Source organism: Macrobrachium rosenbergii, chromosome 2 (genome assembly GCF_040412425.1).
Source record: "Macrobrachium rosenbergii isolate ZJJX-2024 chromosome 2, ASM4041242v1, whole genome shotgun sequence".
NCBI lineage: Eukaryota > Metazoa > Arthropoda > Malacostraca > Decapoda > Palaemonidae > Macrobrachium > Macrobrachium rosenbergii.
The window spans coordinates 38,325,058-38,353,012 of record NC_089742.1 but is presented as its reverse complement, the minus strand read 5'-3'; the positions used below and the strand labels follow the sequence as shown (position 1 = coordinate 38,353,012).

Genomic DNA, 27,955 nt, shown 5'->3' with positions numbered 1-27,955 from the left:
TTTTTATGATATTTACACCTAGTAACTATGTTGATACTATTTGAAAATAGATACGGTTCTTTTTTCGGCAAACATCAATTTATTCACAATAACACACAATAGTCCCGAAACTCCATTGGTAGCGTACTTGCAACATAAAATCTCCAGCGATAAACCGTCTTTCTTTAAATAGCTTTCCACGCGCGAATCTTGTTCATTCACCGAGTAACAAAGATTTATGTTGCAGAGTGAATTACTTGCATATAGAGTATTTCATTCTCTAATTGGAGCTTTGGCGGATGTTGAATTGCTCCGCCCTTAGCAGCCTGCGATGAAAGAGGGCGAACATCAATAAAAGACTAACGATGTTTTCATGCGCAATTTGTCCCTCTAGATTGCCTAAAAACTAAGGTCTTTTTGCGATTTATTTGTTGTCAATGTAGATTGCTTCAATAGTATGAGGAATACTTTATTTTACCTTTGTTAGCTCTCGTAAAGATATTTGCGAGGAGCAGTTATTTCATGGAACATCATATTTTTTCTTTAGATGTATGAAATTCCATGAGTTTTCAGCGAGACAGCAACTATGTGTATAGATTAGGTTTAAGTGCATCAGTGATGAGTGGTGGTTGAAGGTGAAAGCTTTTGGGTCAGTGTGAAACTTCTGAAAACCAAATTATTCTAACAATATAATGTACTCGATTTAAAGAACCACTATCAAATTGTCATTCGTGGGATTCTTCTAGGACACTACCATGGCACCATGAAGGAATTTTTCGTCCAGTGTTCAACCCAACACACTTCCTAAGAGAACCTGTTTTCATTTGTAAGGGAAATGACAGCTAAACCCTCGTAACAGACCTATAGGCCTAACGAAATGGAGCTCGGAGTGGTTTAGTCTCTGCATACCCTGAGAGACAAACTCTCATTGTAACACGGGACGGTCTGTTGCAATTCTGTTTTTAGACTTCAGGAACCTGTTCCCCTTTTAATTTCCATTGATTTTTGAAAGCATACATTTTGTATTTGTGTGTCTGTATTTTTAAGGGTTTGAGCCCGATTTATTATATCATATATATGTTATTTTATTTTATTACGTCATAGATTTTAAATGTAACAAATAGGTATGTATGTATGTGTGTACGTATGGGCAGTGTGCGCGTTTGCGTGTATATATACTCACAGAAAGCGAGATAGGTTATTACTTTTCATGACTGAAGATACAGCCATCAAAATAGGAAAAAACTTATTATCTTGTCGTGGTTTATTTTCTCTATTTTTTCCAAAATACCCTTACCCAAGGAGAGAGAGAGAGAGAGAGAGAGAGAGAGAGAGAGAGAGAGAGAGAGAGAGAGAGAGAGAGAGAGAGAATTCCGTTTTTTCTTCCTGCTTCTATAATTTTTTTAGGGATGTGTAAAGCTTTCATCTACTATTCCATGAGAAGTTAAAAGGGAATATCTCTTGGTTCTGTTAGACTTGAGTAAAACCCCCACAGTCGCCAATGGCGTGTTCTTTGCAATGTTCGTTCACATAGGAAACATTCCACAAGTATCATGTCACTTAAAGGAACTTGAGTGTTATAAGGTCTCGTCGCGGTACAACATTATCCTAAGTGCTGTTTTACGGCCAGGGTTAATTGCATGATACTTAGGTACCTAAGTTTTTTAGCCAATAACGCTTTACCGGGAATACCAGAAAAAAAAAAAAAAAGAATAGAGAGTATGTTGTTCTGATTATAAATCTGTGAGGCACGCAATCATGGTGGTGAAAGGGTGATACATGTTACACTCTTAGGTCTAGGCTATGCGTGATGTTTACAGGATATGTTTATTCATACCGGATTTATATTCACAGTTTATGGTGAATAGTGTTGTAGCAGTGTGCACAGAAGGGTGAAATAGCACTGTAGTAACCACAGCTTCAAATATCAGTTACAGGCTCATGGAATCAAAGGTCAAGAAGAGAAATGGCCCGGCTAAATCAGGCATCGTCCACTTCAGGTCCTCCACAAAATTCAGATCGGTTTTATGGCTGCAAGTGTTTATCTTAGTTATTTACGTCTGTTCGGCATCGAAGATCTACAAGAAGCTTGGTCAAGGGTTATGCGGAGCGAGCTGGTTCACCTGCTCTGTTATAAGTATCATCCAGTGCGCAGCGATTTGCAGCCAAAGTAAGTATTGCGCACCAGTGACAATTTCCTGTAAGTGGGTAGAGTTTTGTTTTATACTCGGTGGGTGAAAGAATGTCCATCCTAATGCCATTATCTGTCAAAACATAAATAGATAGATAGGAAGATAAATATATGAATAAATGACAAAAGCAAGGAAAGAAATCATGACAAATTGTAACAAGGCGGTAACGTCAGAGCTTGTTAACGGAAAATAAATGGTCACCAGATTTGCTGGTGGCTGATCTCCGTGGTGTTAATGCGTAGTGTGGTGGCCTAACTGTCTTGCGTGGCCATATTATCGGATTAGTGACTAAAGCTGTACCAGTAAAAAGAGACAAGTTCACCATGTGTTGGACAGAAAACGACCTACAGATGGAGATGCCCTTCAGTAGATTTCTGGAAACACTTAAGAAATTGTTATGGGAAAATGCCACATCGTTGCCAACTCCCCTGAAAAAAAGTTCCAAAATCCTTTTCCAGTGAAGATGTTCATCAGTATATATATATATATATATATATATATATATATATATATATATATATATATATATATATTATATATATATATAATATATATATATATATATATATATATATATATATATATATATATATATATATATATATATATATATATAATGTACTATAAATATATATTCTGGCTTGGCATCAAAATGATACTTTCACATTTTCTCCTTGGCAAAAATTTAAATCCACTTGAAATTTTAGGTGTTTGAAATTAAAACTCCGGTCTCATAACTCCAAAATTATTGGCTGCATATTGGTAACTAATTTATGTCTCAGATTCCCCGCCCTCCCTCCAAAAATTAATATATCTAAAATTAAATTGTCCACGAACAATTAAAAATGTCAGTGTATGAGGGTGACGGCACTACTCATACTTTTAAGCAATGGTGTTTCTCATTGGATGGGTCGATATCGTACTCGCTAGCACTCTCCCAGGCCCGCGTTCGATTCTCCGGCCGGCCAGTGAAGAATTAGGGGAATTTATTTCTTGTGATAGAAATTAATTTCTCGGTATAATGTGGTTCAGATTCCACAATAAGCTGTAGGTCCCGTTGCTAGGTAACCAATTGATTCTTAGCCACGTAAAATAAGTCTAATCCTTCGGGCCAGCCCTAGGAGAGCTGTTAATCAGCTCAGTGGTCAGGTTAAACTAAGGTATACTTAACGTTAGGCAGTTAGGCAATAGTGGGATTCAGCCGGTTCGTTCGTGCGAACCCTCTCACGGAATTTTATGAGTTCGGCGAACCGGTAAGTGTAACGACCAGTTGACCATTGCCCCTGGTAATCGTGACATCAGACTGGTTCCCTGCCTGAGAGGGAAATAGGAGTATGATTAGGTATAGGGGAAGCACAACAATCACTTAAATATATATTGTAGTGTACTATGTCTTTTAATTAAATTTTACTGACGTTTACATATTCTTCATGTGTAGCCTATATTTCTTTCGTGTTTCAGGTCATACTGATCTTGGTGACAGAGAATGTATAAGAATGTATGACATTAATAATATTATGCTTATTCATAACTGTCTTTTTTTATCATTATTACTATATTCACTTTTAATTTTAAACTTATTCACAAGAAGTGTAGCTGTATCTTCTTGCTCATGTTTTCTTTCATATGATATTGTTTATTAGAAAGAAAAAAAAAACAGCGATAACGTAACTGAAATCATTTATCTTTTCCAGAAAATGACTGAATTAAACATTTTGCCAGATAAAAGCGCAATTCCTCAAGAAATTACGCTAGCTGCTAGATTGAAAATCTGGCCGTTTTTTTCGATAAATACTCTATATCTAACGACTTTTTCTCTAATTTGGCGAACGACTACCATCTACTGGTCACTCATGGTCAGTAGCCATCCTATAACGTGTCGCTAGTGACTTAGTGCACATCGTGTAGGCCTATTTCAACAAGCGGTCGAGCAGGTGTGCTTCTATGTGTACCATGCTTGCTTTCCCAATACATTCCTATATAATTTGTATTGTTAGACTACACTATAATATAACTAATGGTGCGGTTCAGTAGGTTCGGTAATTCAAGAAATGTTTTATGATTATGCACGTTATTTGATCTAGGCCTAGGTTAGAAGTCTGCCCGGTCCGGGCCATAAGATTTTATCACAAAATCTTTTTAAAGATATCTGATTCAAACACAGTTGGCAAACCTAAATCTAGTCTAAACTTTTCTCTTACTGTTATAAATCTAGATTATATAGTCTCAGCATACTACTGTAGTAATAAACTGAATTTGACTTATGTCTGTGCTATGTGGTGTATTATATGAATGATATAATTTGCAATGAACAGTGATAAACTGTAAGAAATTATTAAGTTTTATGATTCCAAGACTTTAAATACTAAAAAGAAGTGTGTTATATAATTATGAAATGATCACGTGAATTAGTGAACACTACCAGTTATAGGCCTACACCGTTATTTTCTAATGCTCTTCAAGCCAGAAGTTTAACTTTGACAAGATCTGAAAAGCTAATAAAAAAAGGACCATTAAGGCATTTTAAATGCTCAAAGAAAGTAAGGGAACATATGAAAGGGAAATTGGTGTCAGAGCTGCTTCAGATACTTTCGGGATATCCAGTTTGTTGAAAACAACAAAGTCGTTAGCCTTCCTCGTCAAAGCTACTCGAGGCAGTAATAGAAAATATGAAAAACAGGTTGATGAACGGTGATAGTTTAATATCAAAGAACAATGAACAAGATGACAAAATTCGTGGGCTGATCAATTTGCTCGAGCCCAGTTCGTGGAATATTGAGGAAGTGGTTGTACCTTGGAGAGCTATTGAGGAAAAACTGAGGGAATTTAGTCAAGTTTTTCATCATGAAATCTGTATCAATGATTTTTGGGACTACGTGGAAAAAGTCTTATAAAATTCTATCAACCCTGCGAAGCCCGAGGTTCCTCAGTGTATACAGAAAGCTCAAAATAGCCTATTATCAGAGCTATTGCTGACAGTTCTGTTGAGGCAGAAAGGGTTTTCGAGAATGAATATCATATATTCATATAAAAGGAGTCGCCTCATAGTTGAAAATGTAGCTAATCTTATGATAATTAATCTGGCCTCCCGTTTAGCTCATGAAATGCCACTCCTTTGGTCAGGACGGGCTTTGAAGAAACCACTCTGCTGATGACAACAGGGTAAAGAGAAAGAAAGATAAAGACACTGATACCAGTCAAGTCGCTATTTGGAAATATTTAAAGTAAAATGTTACAAAATTTATGTTAAAAGATTCCAGTAAAATTTGATTTATTACTTTTTCTTTTATAAAGATTTGGTTTATTATTTTTTCGTCTATAGAATAGCAGCATTGAATGCCAATACATCAAATACTAAAGTATTTTATTTTTACCTTCGGAAGAATACACATAATCACAAAATCTATATAAACAGTAATATACATATGATTTATAAGAATAGTAATGATGATTGAAAAAAGCACCACATTCAAACGTGTGTATTGGTACATAGATATATCTTCATGTTATTAAGCTCATTACTTATATAGTCTAGCAATATAGACACTCCTCAGTATCATTATAATGATGCTTGACTACCGTTTAGACATTTTATTTGGGAAATAATTATAAATGATAATTTATTTGCTAGAATCCAAGATCAACGTTTGAACCTAATTAGAGCAAATTTGACACGCTTCTTGTGATAGAACCGGCTGACAAAATATTTGAGTCCCTACACTGCTTTTAAGACAAATATTACCTCACATTAGGTAGTCGATGCCCCTTTGAAGTAATTTCAAAGTAATATAAAAAAAATGCCAGATAATCCAACTACTTCAAGGTACGAATGTTAAGCGAGTCCATTTTCCTTAAATTAGCGTTTCTTTGAGGTGTGTACATAAATTTTAAAGGCTGGAGTGAAATGGCAGTTGGTATTACTGATTCCTGATATTATAGTGCATGTGGCCAGAAGCTTTCCCGCAAATTACCACTGCATTAATGGAGCGGATTTTCGGCCACTTAGACTCATTAAAACTGTACTTAAAAATTCGGCCAAAGGGTATGCCCTAATTAGTCTTGCACGCAAACCCTGTAGGGGGCCAGCGCCGTCAGTGCACCTCACGGGGTGCACTGTAGGCATTACCAAAGGTTCTTTGCAGCGTCCCCTAGCTGCAACCCTTTACGTTCTCTTTATAGTGCAGCAGATTGCTGTAAAAATCGTTCAGATAGTGAAACAAGCATGAAATTGCACAAACATTCCTAAGACTACGCTCTCTTAGAAGGCGCTGGCCACCTGAAAATCAAGATGGCGGCTATTTTTCAAAATGTACGCCATCTATGTTAATTCACACTGGTTTGGAGCATCTATTGGATGGAATATGCCAGTTTTTTTTTTAAACCTCGACTTTAGGTTATAAAATATTTCCCGCCTACACATTTTATTGAAAACCCTTACTAAATAATTGTAACCAAGATGGCGTACAAAATGGTTGCCATAAAGTTTTTCTATCTGGCATTCTTGAACATAGAGACAACTATTTTTGTTAATGAGTATATTCATGTGATCAGACAGTTTAACTAATATGCTATTTTCAACTGAAATAGTAATGGTATGATCACATACAACATTGTGTGTCTAAGACTGTAATATAAAAAGAAAAGAAGAATACGGACTAAACGCAACTGGAAAATCTATGTATAGGTCTCAACCTACACCTTTGAAAAATTCGAGGATAAGAAGGTAAGGCATAGCATGACACGTTGGATGCTCAAGCTAGATTATCTACTGAAGAGAGGGCAATATTTATCTAGACTTCACATTTGCAAGTGCACAGAGCTGTGCAGGAAGACCCAGCTTGTAGCACTTGCACCTTTCCCGACAGCCTGCTTTTGCATCCACATTTGGTAAACTGTTGGGCAACTCTTGGCCTAAGGGCGAGGTTGGTTGTCCAGAGGACTTGCATGCTTCACAGACTTTGCCATCCCCACTCAGCAGGGTTCTCTGGCTGTGGCTGACACTGGTGTTACTGCCCCACACACAACCAGCCTGGTACGCAGCACGCTTGGTGTGTTGGAGGAGAGCTCTGGTTGGTGGAATGGCCTCATATGCCCTTTGTTTTCTGGCAAACATATCAAGTCTAGCCTCATCCACAGTGCCAGCAGTGCTGGATCTTTCATACATAAGTATGACAAACCTCTCCAGGACCTTTTCAGGTCACTCTCTTCCCCACTCTGAGAGGGTAGTGACTCAGTTTGGAGAACACAGTGGAGGCCTCTGGAAAGATGTTCCATGTCTCCAGGGCGGTCTTCTTGCCCTTGCCCGGAAGGCTGACACTGTATCACAGCCTGTGAACGCATGGAAGAAGAGCATGCCATTCACCTTCTCCTGGCCCAGAGAGGTTGCTGGGTCATGGCACAGTGAATCCAGCACAGGCTCTGGCCTTGGCCAAATGCCACCCATAGCTTCTCTAGCCCTAGATTGTGGAGAGTGGAGAAAGCACTGACTGCAACGTGACAAGAACATCTGTGTCATTTGCTTAACCGTGATGGTCTTGGCTCCATGTTCTGTGGCATATTTGGCATGTGGAGAAAGATGCGGGTGTCAGCTTCCTCATGAGAGCACTTACTTTTCAGTCCTGAAGACTAGCCTCATGAGTGCTGAGGACAGCAGACCCTTTCTGCAGGTAATGACAAACATTTGTGGCAGACATCTGGGCAACTTTGTCTGCCAGGAACTGGAACAACTCTGTCTTGTTGGCATCGTGTCTTAGGAAATTGCGCCAGTTGGATGGAATTGTGTTGTCTGTCACCTGCGCCTTTCCTCTGGGACCACGTTGGAGCCTGGTCTCAGCTTTGAGGCTGGATGTATTGTATACATCAAATACAAGATGTGATGATGTGTACTTGCTGCTATAGATTGTATCACAGGCAAGAAGTCGCAAAGTGTATAGCCCTCAAAAGAGTCTTTTCCCTTTCTTGTTGAAGGCATGGACCAAAGCTGATCCATCTACAATGAGGACATTAGTCTTTGGTTTCTTTGTTCTAGTGTAATACATGACTATCTCAGGGTTCAGAAAATCAGTGACATCCTGCACTTTCTGCATCACGTGTTTGATGAGCAACAGAATGAGCCTGATCGCAGGGGAGGAAGCAATGAAGTTATGGTTACCAAATTCTGGGCTTCTCTTCATTGAAGCGTGATGAGCTGGACCACGTCAGATTCACTGCATCATCTATTTCCTGGGTGACTATGACCTTGTCTAGCCACTGATACTCCAGTGCAAGCTGTGTGGCCCAAAGATATCAGGTGGCTTTGGTATTGCAGTGTTTGGTGGCACAGGGTTCTTTGTTTGAAAGGAAGCTGGTGAGATGTTTGTGAATGTGTCCGGCAATTCAGGCACCGACCTCACTTTCTCAGGTGCAAACTTTAGTTGCTGTCTTCCGTCCAGTGTTCTCCTTGGTGGGGTGCTGAAATATGGAGATGCTAATTCCATGGAAGGAGGTAGTGGCAGAAGGCAGATGGGTTGTGGTCGATGTTGTCCATCACTGCAGTGGTGAACAACCCTTTTCGCAGTACTGGGGGACAGACCACACCTCCCCACATATTTGCTAACTGTGGCATCTCCCTAGCTGTGCAGACCTCCGTGTACTCTGTCATAAGAGATACTGAGGCCATACTGATGTAGCATTTCAGCAGGTTTCTCTTCTGGTTTTGGCATAGACTGAGAGTCCCATGTAGACTGGGAATGGTGTTTCTCTGTCTTTGGAGTGTCTATGAGTTATTGCTCCCTCTTTGTATCGGGAGTAGCAGTTGAACTGCATGAGCTGTGCAATGGCCTGGTCTGACTTTGATGCTCCAAATCGTAACTGTGACTTGATGTCAGCCTATGCTCAACCATCCCTACAAACTGGAGCAGGGAGAGGAGGCCAGAATTTCATACACAGCCCCTCAGAAAATGTGCCATCAAACCGTGACTGATGATCAAGTATAGACTTTCTGAGAATATTTGCTGCTTTAGCAATGATAACTGCCTCTGAAAGATCAGATGATTGAGCAAAGTGCTTTCCACATCCTTTTGAAAATGCAAGTAATACATCTCTGCCAGATTTACTGAGCCTCAAGTTCTGGAATTTCTGCCAGAAGTTTTGTCTTTGAGTCTCGTGGAATTTACACTTGGTGACTCTACACCTAATTGTTCAGGCTTGTTGTTGGTAGAGGTGGCAAATATCTGAGAGGGCCAATGTGACTGGATCATCTGAACAAAGGTTGTTTTTCAACAATGTATGTCATCAGTTCTGGTAAGAACTAGTGGATACACATCTGATTCTGACTCAATTACTACTTGAGTCTTTCTCCAAGGCTCCTCAGGTAGGACCTTTTTCTGTTGTAGAGGCACAAAGACAGGCATGGTGATACTTAAACTCCTGTGCAATGGCAGTCCCCGCAGTCAACTTAGCAAGGAGCTTGCCATCGCTGTATCTCTCTAACATTCACCAATTTCAAGTCAGGCCCCTTGGTAACCTGCTCTGAGATCAGATGCAGGTGCCACTTTCTACAAGAAAATGCAAAACTGTTGTCATGACTGGTTGACGCAGTTTTTGCCTGACCAATCCTCGTGTTGCTAGTCTGGTCATTGGATTATCGCTTTCTTGCACAGTCAGTTTAGTGTTGTTAAACAACAAGCGACAGTTCACATGGTATTTTGCTGCATTTTTTCCTGAGTGGCCTCTATGCCATCACCTTCATCAGCCTTGCTGGATCCATTATCAGTGGCATTTCATTAATTTCACTGAACATGGAATGTTCCTTGCCAGCATTGTGTACCCATCATGGTCTAGGACATGATGACTTGGAGGTGATGTCAAGTGCTCACCTCTTTTTGTCCTTCTGACAAAGACAACACAAACTCCAGTTTGTTTTTCTACTGCTCAATATTGGATTGGCATCACATTCTGCCATGATTTCACTTTTGATTAAGGCCGAGGGTTATCAGCACACCACCTTAAACAAAGCACACATTCCTGTATGGGATTCAACTAGGTTCGGTCTCCCTACACTGGCCGATCATTCATCAGTGCCATTTAGAGTCCCGTGTGTGATCTAGCAATACATCCGGGTAAGTACGCGAACCATCATGTACCAGCCCCCGCCCCTTGGCTTGGCTCTCCCGCGCTGGCACATCCTGTCTATTCAGGTGCGGCTATCTAACTATAAACTGGTCTGGGGCTGTTAGAAAGCATTTGGGACACTAAACTAAACTATACTACAACTACTAGTCTAAGACTACAGGATTATTAAGCTGGATAGCTGGCACTGAACCCCATGCTGAGTTACACAGCAGTGATGTCACCAGTGTGCCTGGTTGTGTGCAGACATACACTTACTCTTTACATTTATTAATTTTCCTTCAAAATTGATGAGTTATTCGAAAGAGATGGCCTCATTAGGATCTAAAACCACAGAAACCAAGATCCATGCTTAAAACGATAATTGTTGAACGGGCATTATTTCTCATTATAATTATTGTTTCTACCTTTCTTGGCAGCCATATAGCCCCCCATATTTAAGGTAAACTGTACTGGGAAGCTACAGAAACATAATATTCACAAAAAATAGTATGGAAGAGCTTTACCATATTGCTACAAACAAATACATGCCATTCTAGTGAAAAATTAGCCAAAATCTGTCGATACTGGCCGCCATCTTGGAATTTGGCCGCCATATTAAATTTTTGCGTGGCCAGCGCCCTTTTCTGATAGAGGAACTTAAAACACTTGTGCAAAATTTCATGCTTGTTCACTATCTGAACAATTCTTATGAAATATGCAATTATCTGCTGCACTATTACTGTAACTCCATCATTCATATTATCTTTCCTCCATCCGACTTTCCACCCTCTCTTAACAATTATTTCATCGTTGCAACTGCCAGGTTTTCCTCCTGCTACACCTTTCAGACCTACCTACTCTCAATTTCCTTTCCAGTGCTGAATGACCTCTAGATCCCAGTGCTTGGCCTTTGGCCTAAACTCTTTATTCAGTTCAATTCAATTTGCACACAAAGTATGGCCTTAAAAGAAAGGGAATATGTAGTGACAAACAAGCAGTGGAAGTGGGGGGGGGGCGCTAGGAAAAGATACAGAATAAATAATATCTCATGTTACTGAGGAAATTATGCATGAAAACTTCCAGTACTGTCTTTTTTATTATTATTATTATCAGGAAACCTATATTATTATTATTATCAGGAAACCTATTTTGAAAAGGTCCTTTTGCCTTGTGTTCCTGAAAAAATCATATTGTAGTTTACTTTTCCCAGTAATAAGATATATCTACCATTAATTTTAAGAATGCATGGAAACAGTGATTTTGTTACCATGATTTTTCTTATAGTAGCACAGTTTGTTATAATGCCCAAAATTATTCCAAATATTTTCGTGATTTGTTATGACGGCAAAGAATATTTGAAATCCCTTTTGTTTTGCTGTACCTTGTTTTATGAGTTCTCTTTAGTAGTAAACTATTCTGTAATTGTCTCAGTATGTCGTTTATTAAAAATACAAAACACAAACACACACACATACAGGATGTAGTATTAATTTAATTAATATACCTCACACGCGCACACACAGGGTATAATATATATTATGTGTTGCGTTGTTTTAGGAATTTCGTGATTTAAGGTAATCTACTATGTTTTTAAGGTAATTACATGGTGGTTTCAAAGTAGTCTCATTTGGCAACAGTGAGTCGTGGTTGACGCACGCTATACAGTTTCAGTTCCTGAAGGCAGTGATTCCTTATGCTTGTTATCGTATTGTGCCGCGAGTTCACGGTAATTGGAATTTATCCATTAATTTAGAAAGATTTCGAATTAGACGGTTTTGAAATGTCGTAAATCGTCCCAGGAGCAGTGAATTATATCTCACCATATTGGTATTCTGTAGGATAATTAGCATAGTAGGACTTGAACACGAGTGTGTTCTGAGGTGTGGCATATAGTAGCCTATAGAAAGTAGGCTATGGCAGTCAAACCTCCCTGGTAACCCAGTGTCTTCATCCAGGTAGCCACGACATTCATGTGTGCAAGTAGAAGATAAAGGTAAGATTTTGGTAATTCTAAGTCGGCTGTCCGCGGTGAGCTAGACTGTGGCAATTGGCGTTTTCCTATGTTATTTTACTTCCTTTACAAGAATTTAAAGTAATATTTTGTCGGCCGGCTGTAACTAAACTGTAATTGACCTTTAGAGACTACACGGCTTGAATTACCTAACGCCAGGGTAGGTCTAAGCCGGCATTCCAGCGCCAAACCCGCCCCCAACCTTCATAGCTGTCACGACAAAATTGTAACCAGTAAACACCTCTAGTGTACGTTATGTTGGTATTTTTAGGGGTGTTTCCTGGTTACAATTTTGCCGTATTAGCTATGGAGGGATGAGATTGCAGGAATGCTGGCTTAGACCTACCTGCCTTGGTAATTCAAGCCGGCGTAATCTTCAAAGGTCAATGACAGCCCAATTAAACCGGCCGACAAATCTGACTTTAAATTTATGCTAAATAAAATAACATGGGGAGAAAACGTCAATTGCCATGTCTAACTCACCCATGTTCTTGCTCAACAAAATTACAAGATTTAGTGTCCCAGCGTGAAGTCACATATGGTAAAACTTTACCAAAGTTGTACGCCCTGATTCGTGCCCACAACAGTTCCTCATACTTGAATAGCCATAACCTTCTCTATAATGCCAGGCCCTGACCTAACCAGATCTTACCTACCTAACCTAACGTAGGGTGACATGCCCTGACCTGACCAGGGGTGCAAGAAGGCAGTAACCTGTCCCAGTGGGCAGTTGGCGGGAATCAGTCCACACAAGTAATGTAAAGTTTTACCTCGCATTTTAAGTTCCTAGAGGTAATGGTAGCCAGTAACTTATTATTGATACGTTTACAAAAGGGCAGTTGACAGTCCGTCCAGCTGTGCAACCTGGGTAAAACTGAACACTATTACTGTGCCCCTGTGGGGGATTAAAGTAAAACATAAACAAAAGACTGTAAATATCATAAACACAAATAAAAGGCATAACTATAAACAAAAACAAGCAAAAGGCGAAAAGTATTCCAGTCGGCGACTGGCAGGGACCACCCCTTGGTAGTCGTGTTTACTTTTTTCCGCAAACTGTAGGCCTATTTGGGTATTGTTTTAATGTAAACTATTATTGAATTATGAACTTGAAAATGCAGTTGTCCAGTTTTTAATGTGTTCATTAAATGCTTCAGATATTCATTTCATTAGCAAATGAGTATACTGCTGTTAGAAATAGTTGAACCTACCCTTAGCCTATATCCTTACATCCTACTGTTCAGGGAACCACAGTGGGAAAGAGGGATTTTAGGGTAGGGAAAATCACAAAACGCAAGTATATATGCTTTTTATATTGATAGTTCACATTTAGATTAATGTACAGGAAGCCCCTACTTGATATCAAGTGGACTGAAAATATCAAATTGTTCAAGAAAATGTTGAAGACATTGTTTTCTGAGTGATATGACAATGTGAATTTGGTATGGACTATGTATAATAAAAATCATCAGAATATCTACATTATTGTATAGGCCTAGGTTATATGAGTTGAGTTTGGATGTCTTGCAGAGTGCCATCGCCAGAGTGGAATCCTAGGGAAAAGGGAATAAAGCGTAATCAATAAACAGTAAGGACCTGGTGCCTGAGGTAAGGTACGGGTAGGTGTGGTCGGTTAAGTTGCAATCTAATTATCATTTATTTTTAGTGCTGTAGATTAGGTTTGGTGGGGTTTAGCCATAGGTAAGGAACAGGCGTCAGAAATTAAGTTGTTGGTGGGGGGGGGGATCAAGTGCTAAGTTAGGATGCAGCCTCCTAGGTTAGATTAGTTGGAGGGTCAAGGGCACAGTTGGGACCTGGCATCCTTGGTCAGTTTTGGTGTTTTCCTTCATTCTAAAACAGTACTTTCCAGCTGTGGTCCCCAAATTGTAGGATACAAGGTTGGGTTCCACCATCTCTAAGAGTACTTAATTCGTAATGAAACAAAGATAAGAAACATTTAAAGAAAATTATACTATGGCATGAAGTTAAATTTTACCTGTACAGTATTTGTTATTGGGTTCATGTGAGTTGTAAAGATTTGGTTAAGTTTTATTCAAATACCAAAACCACTCCTGTGACCCCAGTGAGAATGAATGTTAAACATAAACAAAAGAAAGTAAATATGTTAACAGTAAATTTCTAATAGATTTAGTATGGTTTGTATTATGAGGGCTTTAGAGCACAGCACGAAACTGCACTATTGAGCCGTTTTATTAAAGTAAGATGATGCCAAAAATTTGAAGTGTTATTTTTCATAGAATTGGTAGCGTTAGATAACTGATCCCCTGAGGGAGAGGCTTAATAAAAAAAAGGTGAGCCTTTCCATTCACACAAACATTCCAGTAAATTTTTAGGTAATTACAGAATGTCATATATTAATTTCTCCCCACAATACGTGATCATATGTTTTAGTGACATCACCTTGTTTTGTGCATTTTTATAATTGGAAAATAAACATGTCATGTATGCAATCAGGAGAAATTACAAAAAAAAATTTCAAGGCATGATGTGTCAAGGACAATTTCAGGGATTTAACCCAACCAACCCCATGCACTGGTTCCTATGGGACCAGGGTTGATGCCCAACAGAACATGACCCAGAGCATGTTAAAATTTTTTTTTTTTTAATTTTTACTGTACTTTAATACTAATTCTTGTTGTTGGTTTTTTTGCGTTTGTCTCATTTATTTGCCTTATATAAAAAAATACTAAAGTCTAACGCAAATTCACTGTTACTAAGATATTTACCAATGGATTTCATTATCAACTTGGGCTTTTTTTAAGATCATTGTTTATGCTCGCATAAGTGGTTCTCCTTATCAGATTTTTTTCCTGGTGCATTGTGGGTAAGAATGGCTAGAATTTTTGGAGTTTTTGTTATTTTCATGTGTAACTGTAGGTACATGGGCAAATCAGAAACCTGATTGGTTCTTTTGCTCCCAAGTTTCACCAATTTAGTGGGATTTTGGAATTCAGGTGTTATGTGGAAAAGCCAGCCTCTTTTCCTAGTCATGTTTCCTTTGGATTATTTCAGCTGATTCTATTTTCTTTTGTATTATGAATATTTTGTGTCTTTTCTTTGTAATAAATTAATAGTTTAAAGCTACTGAAACCCCTATATTGTACAGTTATGGGAGACCACAGTGGGAAAACTATGTTTTGGGTGGGAGAAAATACAAGAAGTGGAATGATGTGTTCTAAGATCCCTCAAATACGTCTGCAAATTTTGGTTCTGATTAAGATAGGCTTTGCTGAATATTTTTAAATGACATCATGCACTGGGTTAGTTAGGACCTAGTGACCTAGGTCATGTTAGTGAGGAGGCCAAGGGACAAGGCCCTCCCCAGACAGGTAAGGACCCCAACACTGTAAGTTAGATTAGGTTAGGTTGATTAGGTTAGGTAGCAACCCTGTTATTTCATTTTACTGTACCCTAGGATAGGTTGGGCTGGGGGGCAGCAAAGGCCCCCCTTCCTCCATCTCGCCAGGTAAGGACCTGGTGCCCTAGGTTAGGACCTGGTAACCTAGGTTAGGTAGGCTAAATACATCCTTGTATTTTACTCTGGGTTTTCCCTTACCCAAAAAGTGTGGTTGTACATTCTGGTCCCCTGTAATTGTAGGCTGTAACGTGGGTGGATCCATTATCTCTAAAACGAGAAATGTTGAAAACACTTTAAAATGGGAAAAAATTATTTTCAACTATAGAATGTGACAATGGTATAAAGGTAAAAATTGCCTGTGGAAAAAAATAATGCATCCCCAAACTTTATCTTCTCTACCATAAGCTAACACAACCAAGGATGCCGGTTCCTGCTTAGACAGGCCATGGATCCCTGTAACCTATCTTAACAGTTAACACTTAGCTAGAATAGCTGAGGCTTCAGGTCTATTATTCAAAAAGTGCAGATGGAGGGAATATGACAATTATGGCATTTTGTTACATGAATAAGTAAATGGGGCAAGCTGATGAGTGAGATAGTTGTCGGTTAATGTTGCTGAAGTCCAGAAGTATAATAAGTAATTATTTTAATCTTTTGTATAGTAAACAGCATTGAAGTTGCAGGAGTCCTATATACAGTAATTGTGTACAGTATATATAATACCATGCAAGATATAATTGCAGGCTTCATCTCATAGGATTTGCGTGGGCAGCATAAGTTTAGAGCTTCTTATATTAAAAAAAAAGTTTCGAATTAATGAGAGGGGAAAAATGCATTGACATGAATGCTGCGTTTGACTTAAATATTTTTGGCCTTTTAAATCACAAAATTCCTAACATTTGCTAGGGGGAAAGGAGTGTTTTCAGTTAGAATTGGAAGTTATAAAGGAAGAGGATTTTGAAAAGTGCAAAGCTGGTTTAACATTAAGTTTATCTGTTTTTACAGGGTCTGGATGTGACTCCTTCAGCTTTGTGGCTCTGCCATCATTACAATCGTTCGGTACTTGTGGTTTACATAGTAATGCATTCTCACCAGATGGCCAGGCAAATACTGTTTGCTTTGTTCCAAGTAAGTTATTGGACATTGAATCATACATTATATTTTTGAGGTGAAACGTATCCTCTATCATTTAGCTTTATCTGCGACAACTTTGCGCAGGTTCGACAAGTGTTAAAATTGAAACAGTCGGTAACGAATGTTCCCAGTAGTTACTCCCCCACCCTTAGTAGGGTAGGGGTAAGACAGCGAATGTTTTGGTTTCTGATTCTACTCTTGTCAATGAAAGCAAACGGCTGTGTAGACAAGTGCTCTGAATTTTGGTTTGTTTTTCATGGTTATCGAATTGGATCGTCTAGACTGTGGTTTATTTTTTTACCATGGATTTTTCTCAGTCTTCCTTATCAAACTCTCTTGGAATTTGTAAGATAAGTGGTTGCAAGACCAAATTGGTTTCTTTGAAGTATAATACACACAAATTATGCATTGATCATGTGGTGTAACTTGTGATTCGGGCAACCGTTGTGATCACTGCAGGGAATGGTCTTTGCAAGAGATGGTGAAGATGGTAAAGTATTGTATTAGAAGAGAGGAGAGACTCAGAGTGTATAGAGAATAGCTAGTCTTGCATCTAAGTCTTCCTTAGAATTAACTTCTGAGCAAGAGATAGATAGGTCTATTGATTCTTCTTCTCTAGTAGATTCACATCCTTCCACACCCATCAAGTCAGCTCAGGTTAGATTCTATGCATTCAGGTATTGATTCTGTAAAATCTATGATTGAATTTTTATGTAACAAGTTTGAATCTTTTGCATCTAATGTATCTAGTGCATTGGCAGGGACAGTGTCCCCTCGTTCCATTGGCAACCCTGCGGACGCAGCCTTGTCTGTCCCATCGGCTCCACCTGCCGACAGGCTTGGTAGTCCCAGGGTAAAATGTTTGATTAATGTACTGACTTGCTTGTAAAAAATGTATAACGGCAATTGTAATTTTTGTAAATGATAAATTAATATTAAGGTCTCATTTTTGGTATTGCTTAGCTCGTTCTCCCTTTGTCTGCCTCAATTGCTGTCAGATTTCCTCAGTCCGGATCTTTTTTTTTTTTTTAAAGAACCTGTTGAACCCAATAAAGGTTCATAACATCTTCATCAACCAATGGCCACATTTAGGGTTCACGTTCCACCTCCTAAGATAGTGGACCTCACTTGATGAAGATCCTCATCTGTCAAGTACTTGCCATGAGATCATATTCATCAGGTAAACAGCAATGAGGATATTTATATCCAGCACACATTGTTGCCCAGCGTTCGACTCTCTGACCGGCCAATGAAGAATTGGAGGAATTTATTTCTGGTGATAGAAATTCATTTCTCATCTATAATGGTTAGGATTCACAGTAAGCTGTAGGTCCCTTTGTTAGGTAACCAGTTGGTTCTTAGCCACGTAAAATAAATCTAATCCTTCGGGCCAGCCCTAGGAGAGCTGGTAATCAGCTCAGTGGTCTGGTTAAACTAAGATATACTTACTTTTTGGAGTCAGCTAAATGATAGAGAGTAAGTTTCACCTGAAAATGAGTTTTATGATAAATTCAATTTTTTAGGTACTTACTCCTCTCCTCTTAAGAGATTAAGAGTAGAGTGAGCAACCGAAACATTCAGTGTCTTACCCCCACCCTACAAAGGGTGGGGAAGTATGCTATCTGTATTGGGAGCATTCGTTAACGATTGTTTCAGTTTTAACACTTATCGAAACCCCGCCAAGTAGTTGCAGATAAAGCCAAATGATAGAGGGCAAGTACTTGAAAAATTTATTTGTTCATGAGACTTACCTGGCAGATATATATATATAGCTGTATTCTCCGAAGGACCGACAGAAATTCAAAACTACGGCTGCGCCCAGTGGGCAGGTGGTTAAACCCATTCCGCCGGCTGGAGTGGTATCAAGACCATTCCCATTTTCTATTCAGATTTTCTCTGTCGCCCGTATTGTCAACACCCGTTGTCAAGCCCTCCGTCGTTAGATTTCGAAAACTTTTCCATTGGTATTCTGATTGTCTTTTGGTTTTTGACTTTGGATTTGTGGATGAGCATGCGCTTTTTGTGGACTGTTTTGATTTTGGCTTTGGCTTTCTTTGAACCGATGTCTGGTTCTAGTTCTGCTAGTTTCAGGGTGTGTGTTGTGAAGGAAGAAGAGGAGTGTAAGGTGAGGCTACCGGAACCTTCAGTAGAACCCTCACACAGTATGTATGAGATGTAGAGGGCATGTCTGTTGTTTGATGATCGCTGCAAGGGTGTGAGTCTTTGCCTGTTTCGATTGGAAGGTTTATAACTCTTATATGCAAGTTAGGCGTGACCGTATCAGGTCTTCCTCCAGGAGTGTCTGCTGGGTAGAGTCAGGAGAGTAATTTGTCTCCTGTTAACCCGTCTGTTGCTTCACCTATCCTGTAGGTGTTGCCTTGGACCCTGTGATTGCATCTGGGAAGGTAATGCCCTTCTGGAGATTTTGAACTCCATTAGTGCTGGAGTGTAAGGTGCTGGCGATTGAAAGTGTTGGCGAAGTGCAGTGATCCCCTAGTGTTTGTGGAGGGCGTCAGATCGGCCCTATAATGCCTCTAGGCCTGGACTGCCGGACTCCCGGGACTCAGGGAGTGGGCATGTTGCACCGCAAAGAAGTTACTGGGACTCCCCACCGATCTGGCGTCGCCGGCAGGCCTGTTGTCGATTCCCAGGCTGCAAGGATGGGTGCTCGCGCCGCGGCGTCCTTGGGATTGCTTCTCGTCCTCTGGCGCCCTCCGCAGAAGTGCGTGTTCGGTTGGACTCTCGGCGCTTGGAAGAGAAGCTTACGCGCGGAGGAGGACCGCTTCTCCTCCTCTTTCTCGAGCACTCGTTTCTTCTCACTGGTGGTTCCACGAGTTGCGCCTGAAGAGGACCAGGACTTCTTCGAGGAGGACGTTTTTGCGTCCCATTCGCCCCAAGAAGAGAGCTGTTGTCGCCCTGGTAGAAGGGAAGAGGACGTCCCCTTCCCCTCTTCTTCTTACAAGAGCAGCCCTTCTCCTGGGGAGGTCTTCTCCTTGAGCGTCTTCTCAGGACATGCAGCGACAGTTGGCTTCCCTCCTTGCTGCAAAGGTCTGAACCTCGTAGGCACCCCGCAGGATTTAGAAGCTGCCCGTTAAAGGTCTAAGAGGTCTCCCTCTCCTGCTCTTTGTTCGTCTCTCTCCGGCGGAAGTTCTCTGGTAAGCCCTCATCGTTCGTTGGATGTCGGATTTCTTTGCCTCGTCTTGGCGGCTCCTCAGGCTGCTGATCTAACGTTTCTTATGCTTGTCAGGACGCCCTCTTGCAGCTCGACAAGGCGCTCGGCGGGAAACCGGCGGGGCGTTCGGCATGGCTGCAATCGGCTTCTCCATCAAGCTCGTCAGGACGCTCTTCAGGACGTGCGGCAGGCGCTTCTCACCACTCTGCGTCAGGATGCTCGTCGGGCGGCTCGGCAGCATTCTGGGCAGGACCTCGTCAGGACGCTCAGCAGGATGGCTTCTGTGCGGGACGCATCCCAGAGCTCTTCTGCACTTTTCCGCAAGAAAGAGGTCTCTTTTACGGATCGGGCCTCTGGGTCTTAGTCTTCCTCAAGTTCGGAAGACTCCTGTCGCTCCCTGTCGAAGAGGAGAGTTGTCTCCTGAGTCGGAGTCTGGGCAGAACAGCCCCCTTTGTCGTCTTCATGCGGACTATCAGGTTTTTGCCAGCACTGAGAGACTTATTTCCTGATAAATTTCAGCCTTCTGCTCCTCTCTCTCCCCCTTCGCAGTTAGCTTCGTGGAAGGTAGAAAATCGCCGGTTTCCTTCAGATGAAGAACATCATTCGCTACCAAGAAGCTTTTAAGAAAAGTTAATTCGTGGATGGAGGATCAGAAAACTCAAGGCAAGTCTTCCTTTGCCCCTACCTCCGTCTGATTGTGCGGGAAGGCGGGGATATGGTACGAGACTGGAGAAGAAATTGGTTCCAGAGTTCCTTCTTCTTCCCAAGGGGACTTACGAGTCTAATCGGCGCTCAAGGAGAGCCTCCTTTCTTCAGCGAGGTGACCTGGACACTTTGGAGACTGACCATCACCTTAAAGGGCTTTAGGACTATGGAGGTCTTCAACTTTTAGATTGGTGTAGGGGCCTTGGACTTGAGGACTCAGAGTCCAGACTCTATCTCTCTGGGGATCTGTCAGTGTGCTGTCGTGCATGGACAAGGCCGTCAGAGATGGCGTGAATGAACAGGCTGCACTTTGGTGCCGACTCTCTTGAAGAAGGGCCTTATACTGCAATTTGCAGCAAAGTCAGTTTCTCTGTGCAGAGGCAGGTGGCACTTATTCCCCTCTTTCTAACCATCTCTTTCCCAGCCATTAGTCAAGGATCTCGCCTCCAGCCTTAAGGAGAGGCTACACAGACCTTCTCGCACAGTCTTCCAGCGTCTAATGTCCCGTCCACGTCTTCTGAGGACTGGCCTCCAAGGCAAGCCCTTTCGCGATAGAGCTTCCTCTCAAAATCCTTTCCTCGAGGAAGAGGCCTCTCAGAGGCGGGCCCTTCTAACCCAAGGGCAGAAAATGGTACGGACCTCCAGACACCAGTAGGAGCCAGGCTTCTTTTGTTTCAGGCCTGGAGAGTAGAAAGGGCGGACTCCTGGTCCCTCCAGTGTCATTCGGAAATGGTTACAGGATCCCGTTCCTCAATTTCCCCCTGTCCTCAACACCCAGGATCTGTCGCCCTCTTACCGCCAGAGAAGCAACAGATTCTTTTCGATCTGCTCGAACAGATGTCGAGAAAGGCAATAGAGCAAGTCTGGATTTGGATTCTCCAGGATTCTACAATCGTCTCTTCTTGGTTCCCAAACAGTCAGGTGGGAGACCAGTCCTGGACGTCAGCAGACTGAACCATTTTGTTGTCAAGGAGAAGTTCAAGATGGAAACGTCTCAGTCCGTTTAAGTCTGCGTTAAGACCAGAGCGATTGGATGGTCTCTCTGGATCTCAGGACTTGCCCTATTTTTCCGCGTCCCCATTCATCACTCGGTCAAGGAAGTATTTGGGGTTTGTCCTGGGGGGCAGTGTACCAGTTCAGGGCTCTGTGTTTGGGACTGATGCGGCTCCTATGGTCTTCACAGTTCTGATGAGGAACGTAGCCCGGTGGCTTCACTAGTGGGCATAAGGATCTCGCTCTATTTAGGCGGCTGAAGCTCATTCGAGCTTCGTCGGAAGAAAAGTGTCTGGAGGACTTGCACTCAACGTTGGAACAGTAAAGTCCCTGGGACTTCTAGTGAACTTCGAGAAGTCATCTGTCCCTTCTCAGTCCATTGTCTATCTGGGGATTCAGATGGATTCAGTGGCTTTTCGAGCCTTTCCATCCCAGGAACGTTAGCAGCACTGCTTCGACAAAGTTTCAGCCTTCCTGGAAAGAAAAACATGCTTGGTGGGGAATGGATGAGTCTGCTGGAGACCATTTCATCGCTGGAGAGTTTGTTTCCAGCAGGAGGTTGCATCTCAGACCCCTCCAGTTTTCCTTGTGGACAGCTGGACGAACAAGGAGGATCTAGAAGAGACTCTCAAGATCTCTCTCTCTGCCAAGGACCATCTAGGTGGTGGCTTAGATCCATAAAATTGGCAGAAGGGTTTCACTCTCTCTTCAGAACCCGACCTGAGTGTTGTTTTCCATGGCGTCCACGTCAGGATGGGAGAGCAACACTAGGGGGGAGGAAGTGTCAGGCACCTGGAAAGGGGACAGGTGTCTGGCACATCAATCTAAAAAGAATTGGGAGTGATTAGCTTGCTCTCCAGTTCTTGAAGATCAGGTTGTAGGCCGGGTGGTTCAGATCAACTCGGACAACACCACAGCCCTGGCGTGCCTCAAAAACAAGGAGGTACTCATTCTCGGTCTGTTCACTTGATTGCAAAGAGATCATTGTGGGCCCATTCTCGACAAGTTACGCTTCTCCACGAGATTCGTGGCAGGGGTCGGGAATATGCGTGTGAACCTTCTCAGTCGGCAAATCAACTTCTTCCGACAGAGTGGACCTTGCACGCAGAGGTATGTCAGGGCTTTGGAAGCTTTGGGGGCGTCCCCTGGTGGACCTTTGCAACGTCAAGGACGACAAGGCTGCCTCTGTACTGCTCCGTCTCGACCAGGGGCAGTAGCAGTAGATGCCCTCTATGGGACTGGAAGGGTCTGGACCTGTATGCTTTCCCCATTCAAGATCCTGGAAGTCATCAGGAAGTTTCGACCTGGAAAATTAGAGATGACATTAATGCCCTTTTTTGGCCTTCAGCGGAGTGGTTCACAGAGGTCATGACATTCCTAGTGGACTTCCCGGGCGCTTCCCGTGAGTAGATCTTCTCAGACCCCACTTCGAGGAGTACCACAAAAACCTTCCCGCTCTGAGGTCTGACTGCATTCAGCAGACTGTTGAGAAGTTATTGGTCAGAGCGAGGGTTTTCAAGACCAGTGGCTGAGCTGTCGCCAACGCAGAGAAGCCTCCTCCAGTGAGGTGTGTCGAAGTGGGCCATCTTCAGGAAGTGGTGTAAGCTTACGGGAATTTCCTCTACCACAACCTCTGTGTCCCAGATAGCCGACTTTCTTTTTTATTTAAGGAAGGAATTGGCTGGCAGTACCTACCATCAAGGTTATAGAAGCATGCTGTCCAGCGGTTTTTAGGCATAGAGCCTCGACCTAATAACGGACAACAAAAGCCTTCACGTCTTCTAAGGTCTTTTGGAAACTAAAAGGTAGCTCCCCAAAGTTGCCTTCATGGAATTTAGATGTTGTCCTGAAATTCCTTATGTCCAGACGATTCAAGCCTCTACATTTCTGCATCCTTCAGGACGTATCCCGAAAGACTATTTCCTAACTGCTCTGGCGGCGAGGAAGAGTTAGTGAACTGAGCTATCAGCAAGAATAGGCTTTAGAGGCCATGATGCGGTATATCTCTGAACCTATGTTCTTGCAAAAATGAAAAGCCCGTCTTCCCCTTGGCCCCAGGTCCTTCGAGATTAAGGGTTTGACGGAGATCATGGACAAGAACCAGAAGAACCCTGTGCCCTGTCAGGTGCTCTGAAATTTTACTTACAGAGGACTCAAGAATGTCGAGGTCCTTCCCTAACAATCTCTGTGGTGCTCAATTAAGAGGCTGGATTTACCTCTTTCTAAGAATGCTCTAGTGTTCTTTTTAAGAAGCACCATATAGATGCATTCCAGTATTCAAGACAGGATTTGAGCCTTTTGAAAGTCAAGGCTCACAGAGTGAAACCAAAATTGCTACCTCAGTGGCTTTCCAGAAAAACTTGTCTCTCAATGACATTCTAGGTGCCACTTTTGGAGAGAAACAGTCTATATTTTACACACTACCTTACTGAAGTGAAGACTTCCCTCAAAAATTGCTGTGCGCTAGGGCCTTATACGTTTCCGCCGTCGATCTTGGGGGCGAAGCGACTCATCTTATCCTATAGTAAATGGTTAGGTGTGTTTTATTTTTGGTTATGGTGTTTTTATGGTTGTTGGGTCGCCACGGTGGTCGTCCCAGTCCTTAATATGTTGTGACTTCATGACGTAGCTAGGCTTGTCAGGTGGTTGTTTCTTTTTATGCCGTTTGCCCTCATAGAAGTAGTCATATGGTCTAGTCACATTGTGGTCTCGCCCCCGTTGACAGATCATCTAGGAATTCACTGGCTTTATAGGTCGCTACCTCGCTGGAACTCTAGTAAAGCAGAAGCAGACAGGTGACAGTAATCAGAAGTCAGCGATGCTAACAGATAAGGAACAAGGCGTCGATAAGCCTACATATGTTTGTTTCCTAAATCCCCTATTCTGTCTCTTCCCACTCCAATGGTGATTCAATATATATATCTGTCAGGTAAGTCTCATGAACAAATGATATTTTATAATAAAATAAAGTTTGTTCATACCCACCTGGCAGATATTTATAATCATAGTACCCACCCTCCTCCCCCAGGAGACGGTAGCTATAGAAAATCTGAATAGAAAATGGGAATGGTTCCTGATACCCGCCTCCCAGCGGCGGGAATGAGTACTAACCACCTGGCCCCACTGCGTGTGCCGTAAGTTTTTGAATTTCTGTCAGTCCTTCGGAGAATACAGCTATATATATATATATATCTGCCAGGTAAGTATGAACAAACTTTATTTTATTATAAAAATATAATTTTTATCATAAAAATCATTATTTTAGTCGTGTAAGCTTCTAGTATACCTGTTTGACATTAATTACTTTAGTTAACACTAGTACAGTACCCACAAAAGTTAGTTATTACTGTAAATGGTTTGAGACTTGCCTGAAGGGCATGTTACACGAGAGAGATTAAAATTTTAGAAAGGTAAAGATAAAGAAATGGGACAGCTGAGCAGTAAGAAACAGAAGAGAAAAAATTAAAATAAAAGGTAGCTGGGGCTGAAAGGTTGCTACAAAGAACTTGCATTTAAATAATTTATTTTTAATTACTGTACAGTATTATTCATTAATATGCTCCATTTGTGTGAATAATAATAGTGGCAGTATTTTATAATACATTCATGTCTGCATTGCCTTGATGGTGATGAGTGGCCTCCCCAGCCCAATTGCAGAGCCTTATGGCCCAAAATTTTGTACATTCATTTATTACCATTTACAGTATACCATTCATATTGGTAATTGAGAGACCAGCTGGGATTTCTGCACTTTGTTCTCTTTATTGAATTTCACAATGTGTCTCATATCTCTATGAATCAATGTTTTTATGACTCACTGAATATCAGAGCTATTTCTTGTAGTACAAATCTACTTTGCAAGGCTTCAGAAATGGTTCTTAAATCATTATAAAAAGTTACACCCTTGAAGATAAATTTGATTTAAATACAGGGAGAAAAGCAAAAACTATCATATTTATTGTTGTTGTTGGAAGTAATTTAGAACTTGTGTACAGTATTTCATTGGGTTGTCATGGTTGTTGGTACTTTCCAGGTGATTGGGTGGAGTCGACGACTTCATCTTCCACGGTTACAACTGTGAGTAATTAATTGGACACTTTTCCTTAATGGTTATGGACTGTCAGGAAATATTATGTTCTTTAGTTCTAGGAATATTTTAGAGTATAGCTCACATAAAGTTATGGCCTTTTGAAGGTTAAGATTTTAGATCTGTGCATCCTATCAGACTCACAGCATATCAGTTGTAGATACCGTTGTAAATACAGCTACAATAGCCATGGCAAGTAATGATCAATAACAGGATGCAGCGCACTCCAGGTGTGCATTGGGGCTGGAAATGTGCTTAAATGTGAAACAGGAAAATCTATGACCTTCATTGCAGCATGGGATTTCAAAGGATTTGAAACACTTTTAAACATTACAAAATGTTTGTTTTTTACCCAGGTCATTAGGGGCCAAAGTAACTAAGGTCAATCCAAAGCCCTCACATTCATCATTCAGGTTTACGAAAATGAGCAAAAACAGGGCACAACTTGATCATCATCATCATTGCCATTTTTAAGTTGAATTTTCCATTTACTGAGTTAGACTTAAAGAGTTCTTCAAATCTCTTCTCTTGTTTACTGTACTTCCTGCTTGAAATGTTCATGTGGTCCAGATCTTCATTTACACCATACTGTATCTTCAATTTGACTAACTTCTCTTATTTCTTTCTCATCACATGATCAAATGTTACTTTGTGAAATCTGATCTCTCGAATAAACTTACGCCATAGAAGACTGTAGTCACAACACGGCTGTTTTAATATTTGATGGATTGGGATGGAGTGATGTGGACATTTATGAGGAAAGGTGATAGTTGTAGTTGTAAAGTTGTGGGTTCCTAACAGATAACTTATAATGCCAGATGACATAAAAATTGATTTGATCTGATACAGTGGGGAGAAACATGGGGATGTGTGTATGTATATATACCTATATATATATATATATATATATATAAATTTCTGACTCACGTCGGGATCGGAACCCAGGTCTCTCAAAAAGGTGGAAAGCAGGGCGTTACCCACTGGGCCATGCAAGTCTAAAAGAAGTTGGAACCTGAGAGCAACTGCGCAAGAGGAATTACCTGGGCAAACTAACTGCTTGCATACCAAGCAGTTTCCCCAACTTCCGACTCAGCAATGACCAATAGACAACATTTCATTCGAATTATCCCCTTCTGAGTGAATAAGATAAATCATCAACACACAATCACGTGTGGAACAGGAAATAAATTTCTGACTCACGTCGAGGATCCAGACCAGGTCTCTCAGGTGGAAAACAGGCGTTACCCACTGGGCCATACAAGTCTAAAGAAGTTGGAACCTGAGAGCAACTGCAGGAATTACCTGGGCAAGTAACTGCTTGCATACCAGTTTTCAACTTCCCGACTCAGCAATGACCCAGTAGACAACATTTCATTCGAATTATCGCTTCACCAATGAATAAGATAGAATCATCAACACACAATCACGTGTGGAACAGAAATAAATTTCTGACTCACGTCAGGATCAACCAGGTCTCAGGTGGGAAAGCAAGGCACGTTACCCACTGGGCCATACAAGTCTAAAGTTGGAACCTGGGCAACTGCAAAGGGAATTACCTGGGCAAGCTAACTGCTTGCATACCAGCGAAGTTTTCCCCAACTTCCCGACTCAGCAATGACCCAATAGACAACATTTCATTCGAATTATCCTTCTTCTGAGTGAATAAGATAGAAATCATCAACACACAATCACGTGTGGAACAGAAATAAATTTCTGACTCACGTCGGGATCGAACCCAGGTCTCTCAGGTGGAAAGCAAAGGCGTTACCGACTGGGCCATACAAGTCTAAGAAGTTGGAACCTGAAACAACTGCAAGGAATTACCTGGGCAAGCTGCTTGCATACCAGCGAGATTTTCCCCAACTTCCCGACTCAGCAATGACCCAATAGACAACATTTCATTCGTTATCCTTCTGAGTGAATAAGATAGAAATCATCAACACACAATCACGTGTGGAACAGAAATAAATTTCTGACTCCGTCGGGATCGAACCCAGGTCTCTCAGGTGGAAAGCAAGGGCGTTACCACTGGAGCCATACAAGTCTAAAAAGTTGGAACACAGAGCAACTGCAAAGGAATTACCTGGAGCAATAACTGCTTGCATACCTGTGAGTTTTCCCCAACCCGACTCAACAATGACCCAATAGACAACATTTCATTCGAATTATCCACTTCTGGTGAATAAGATAAATCATCAACACACAATCACGT

At 41.4% G+C, this 27,955-nt stretch overlaps 1 protein-coding gene across 2 annotated transcripts in view; it reads left to right on the top strand.

Moving 5' to 3' along the window:
- The window catches only part of LOC136845183 (uncharacterized), an 85,808-nt gene that overhangs the window by 25,451 nt on the left and 32,402 nt on the right, over positions 1-27,955 (top strand). For both annotated transcript variants that reach the window (XM_067115184.1, XM_067115194.1), the window contains exons 3-5: positions 1,911-2,149; positions 16,658-16,780; positions 25,690-25,733. In XM_067115184.1, coding sequence (XP_066971285.1) covers positions 1,921-2,149; positions 16,658-16,780; positions 25,690-25,733 — 396 coding nt within the window. In that variant the 5' untranslated portion in view covers positions 1,911-1,920. The remainder of the gene's footprint in view (positions 1-1,910; positions 2,150-16,657; positions 16,781-25,689; positions 25,734-27,955) is intronic.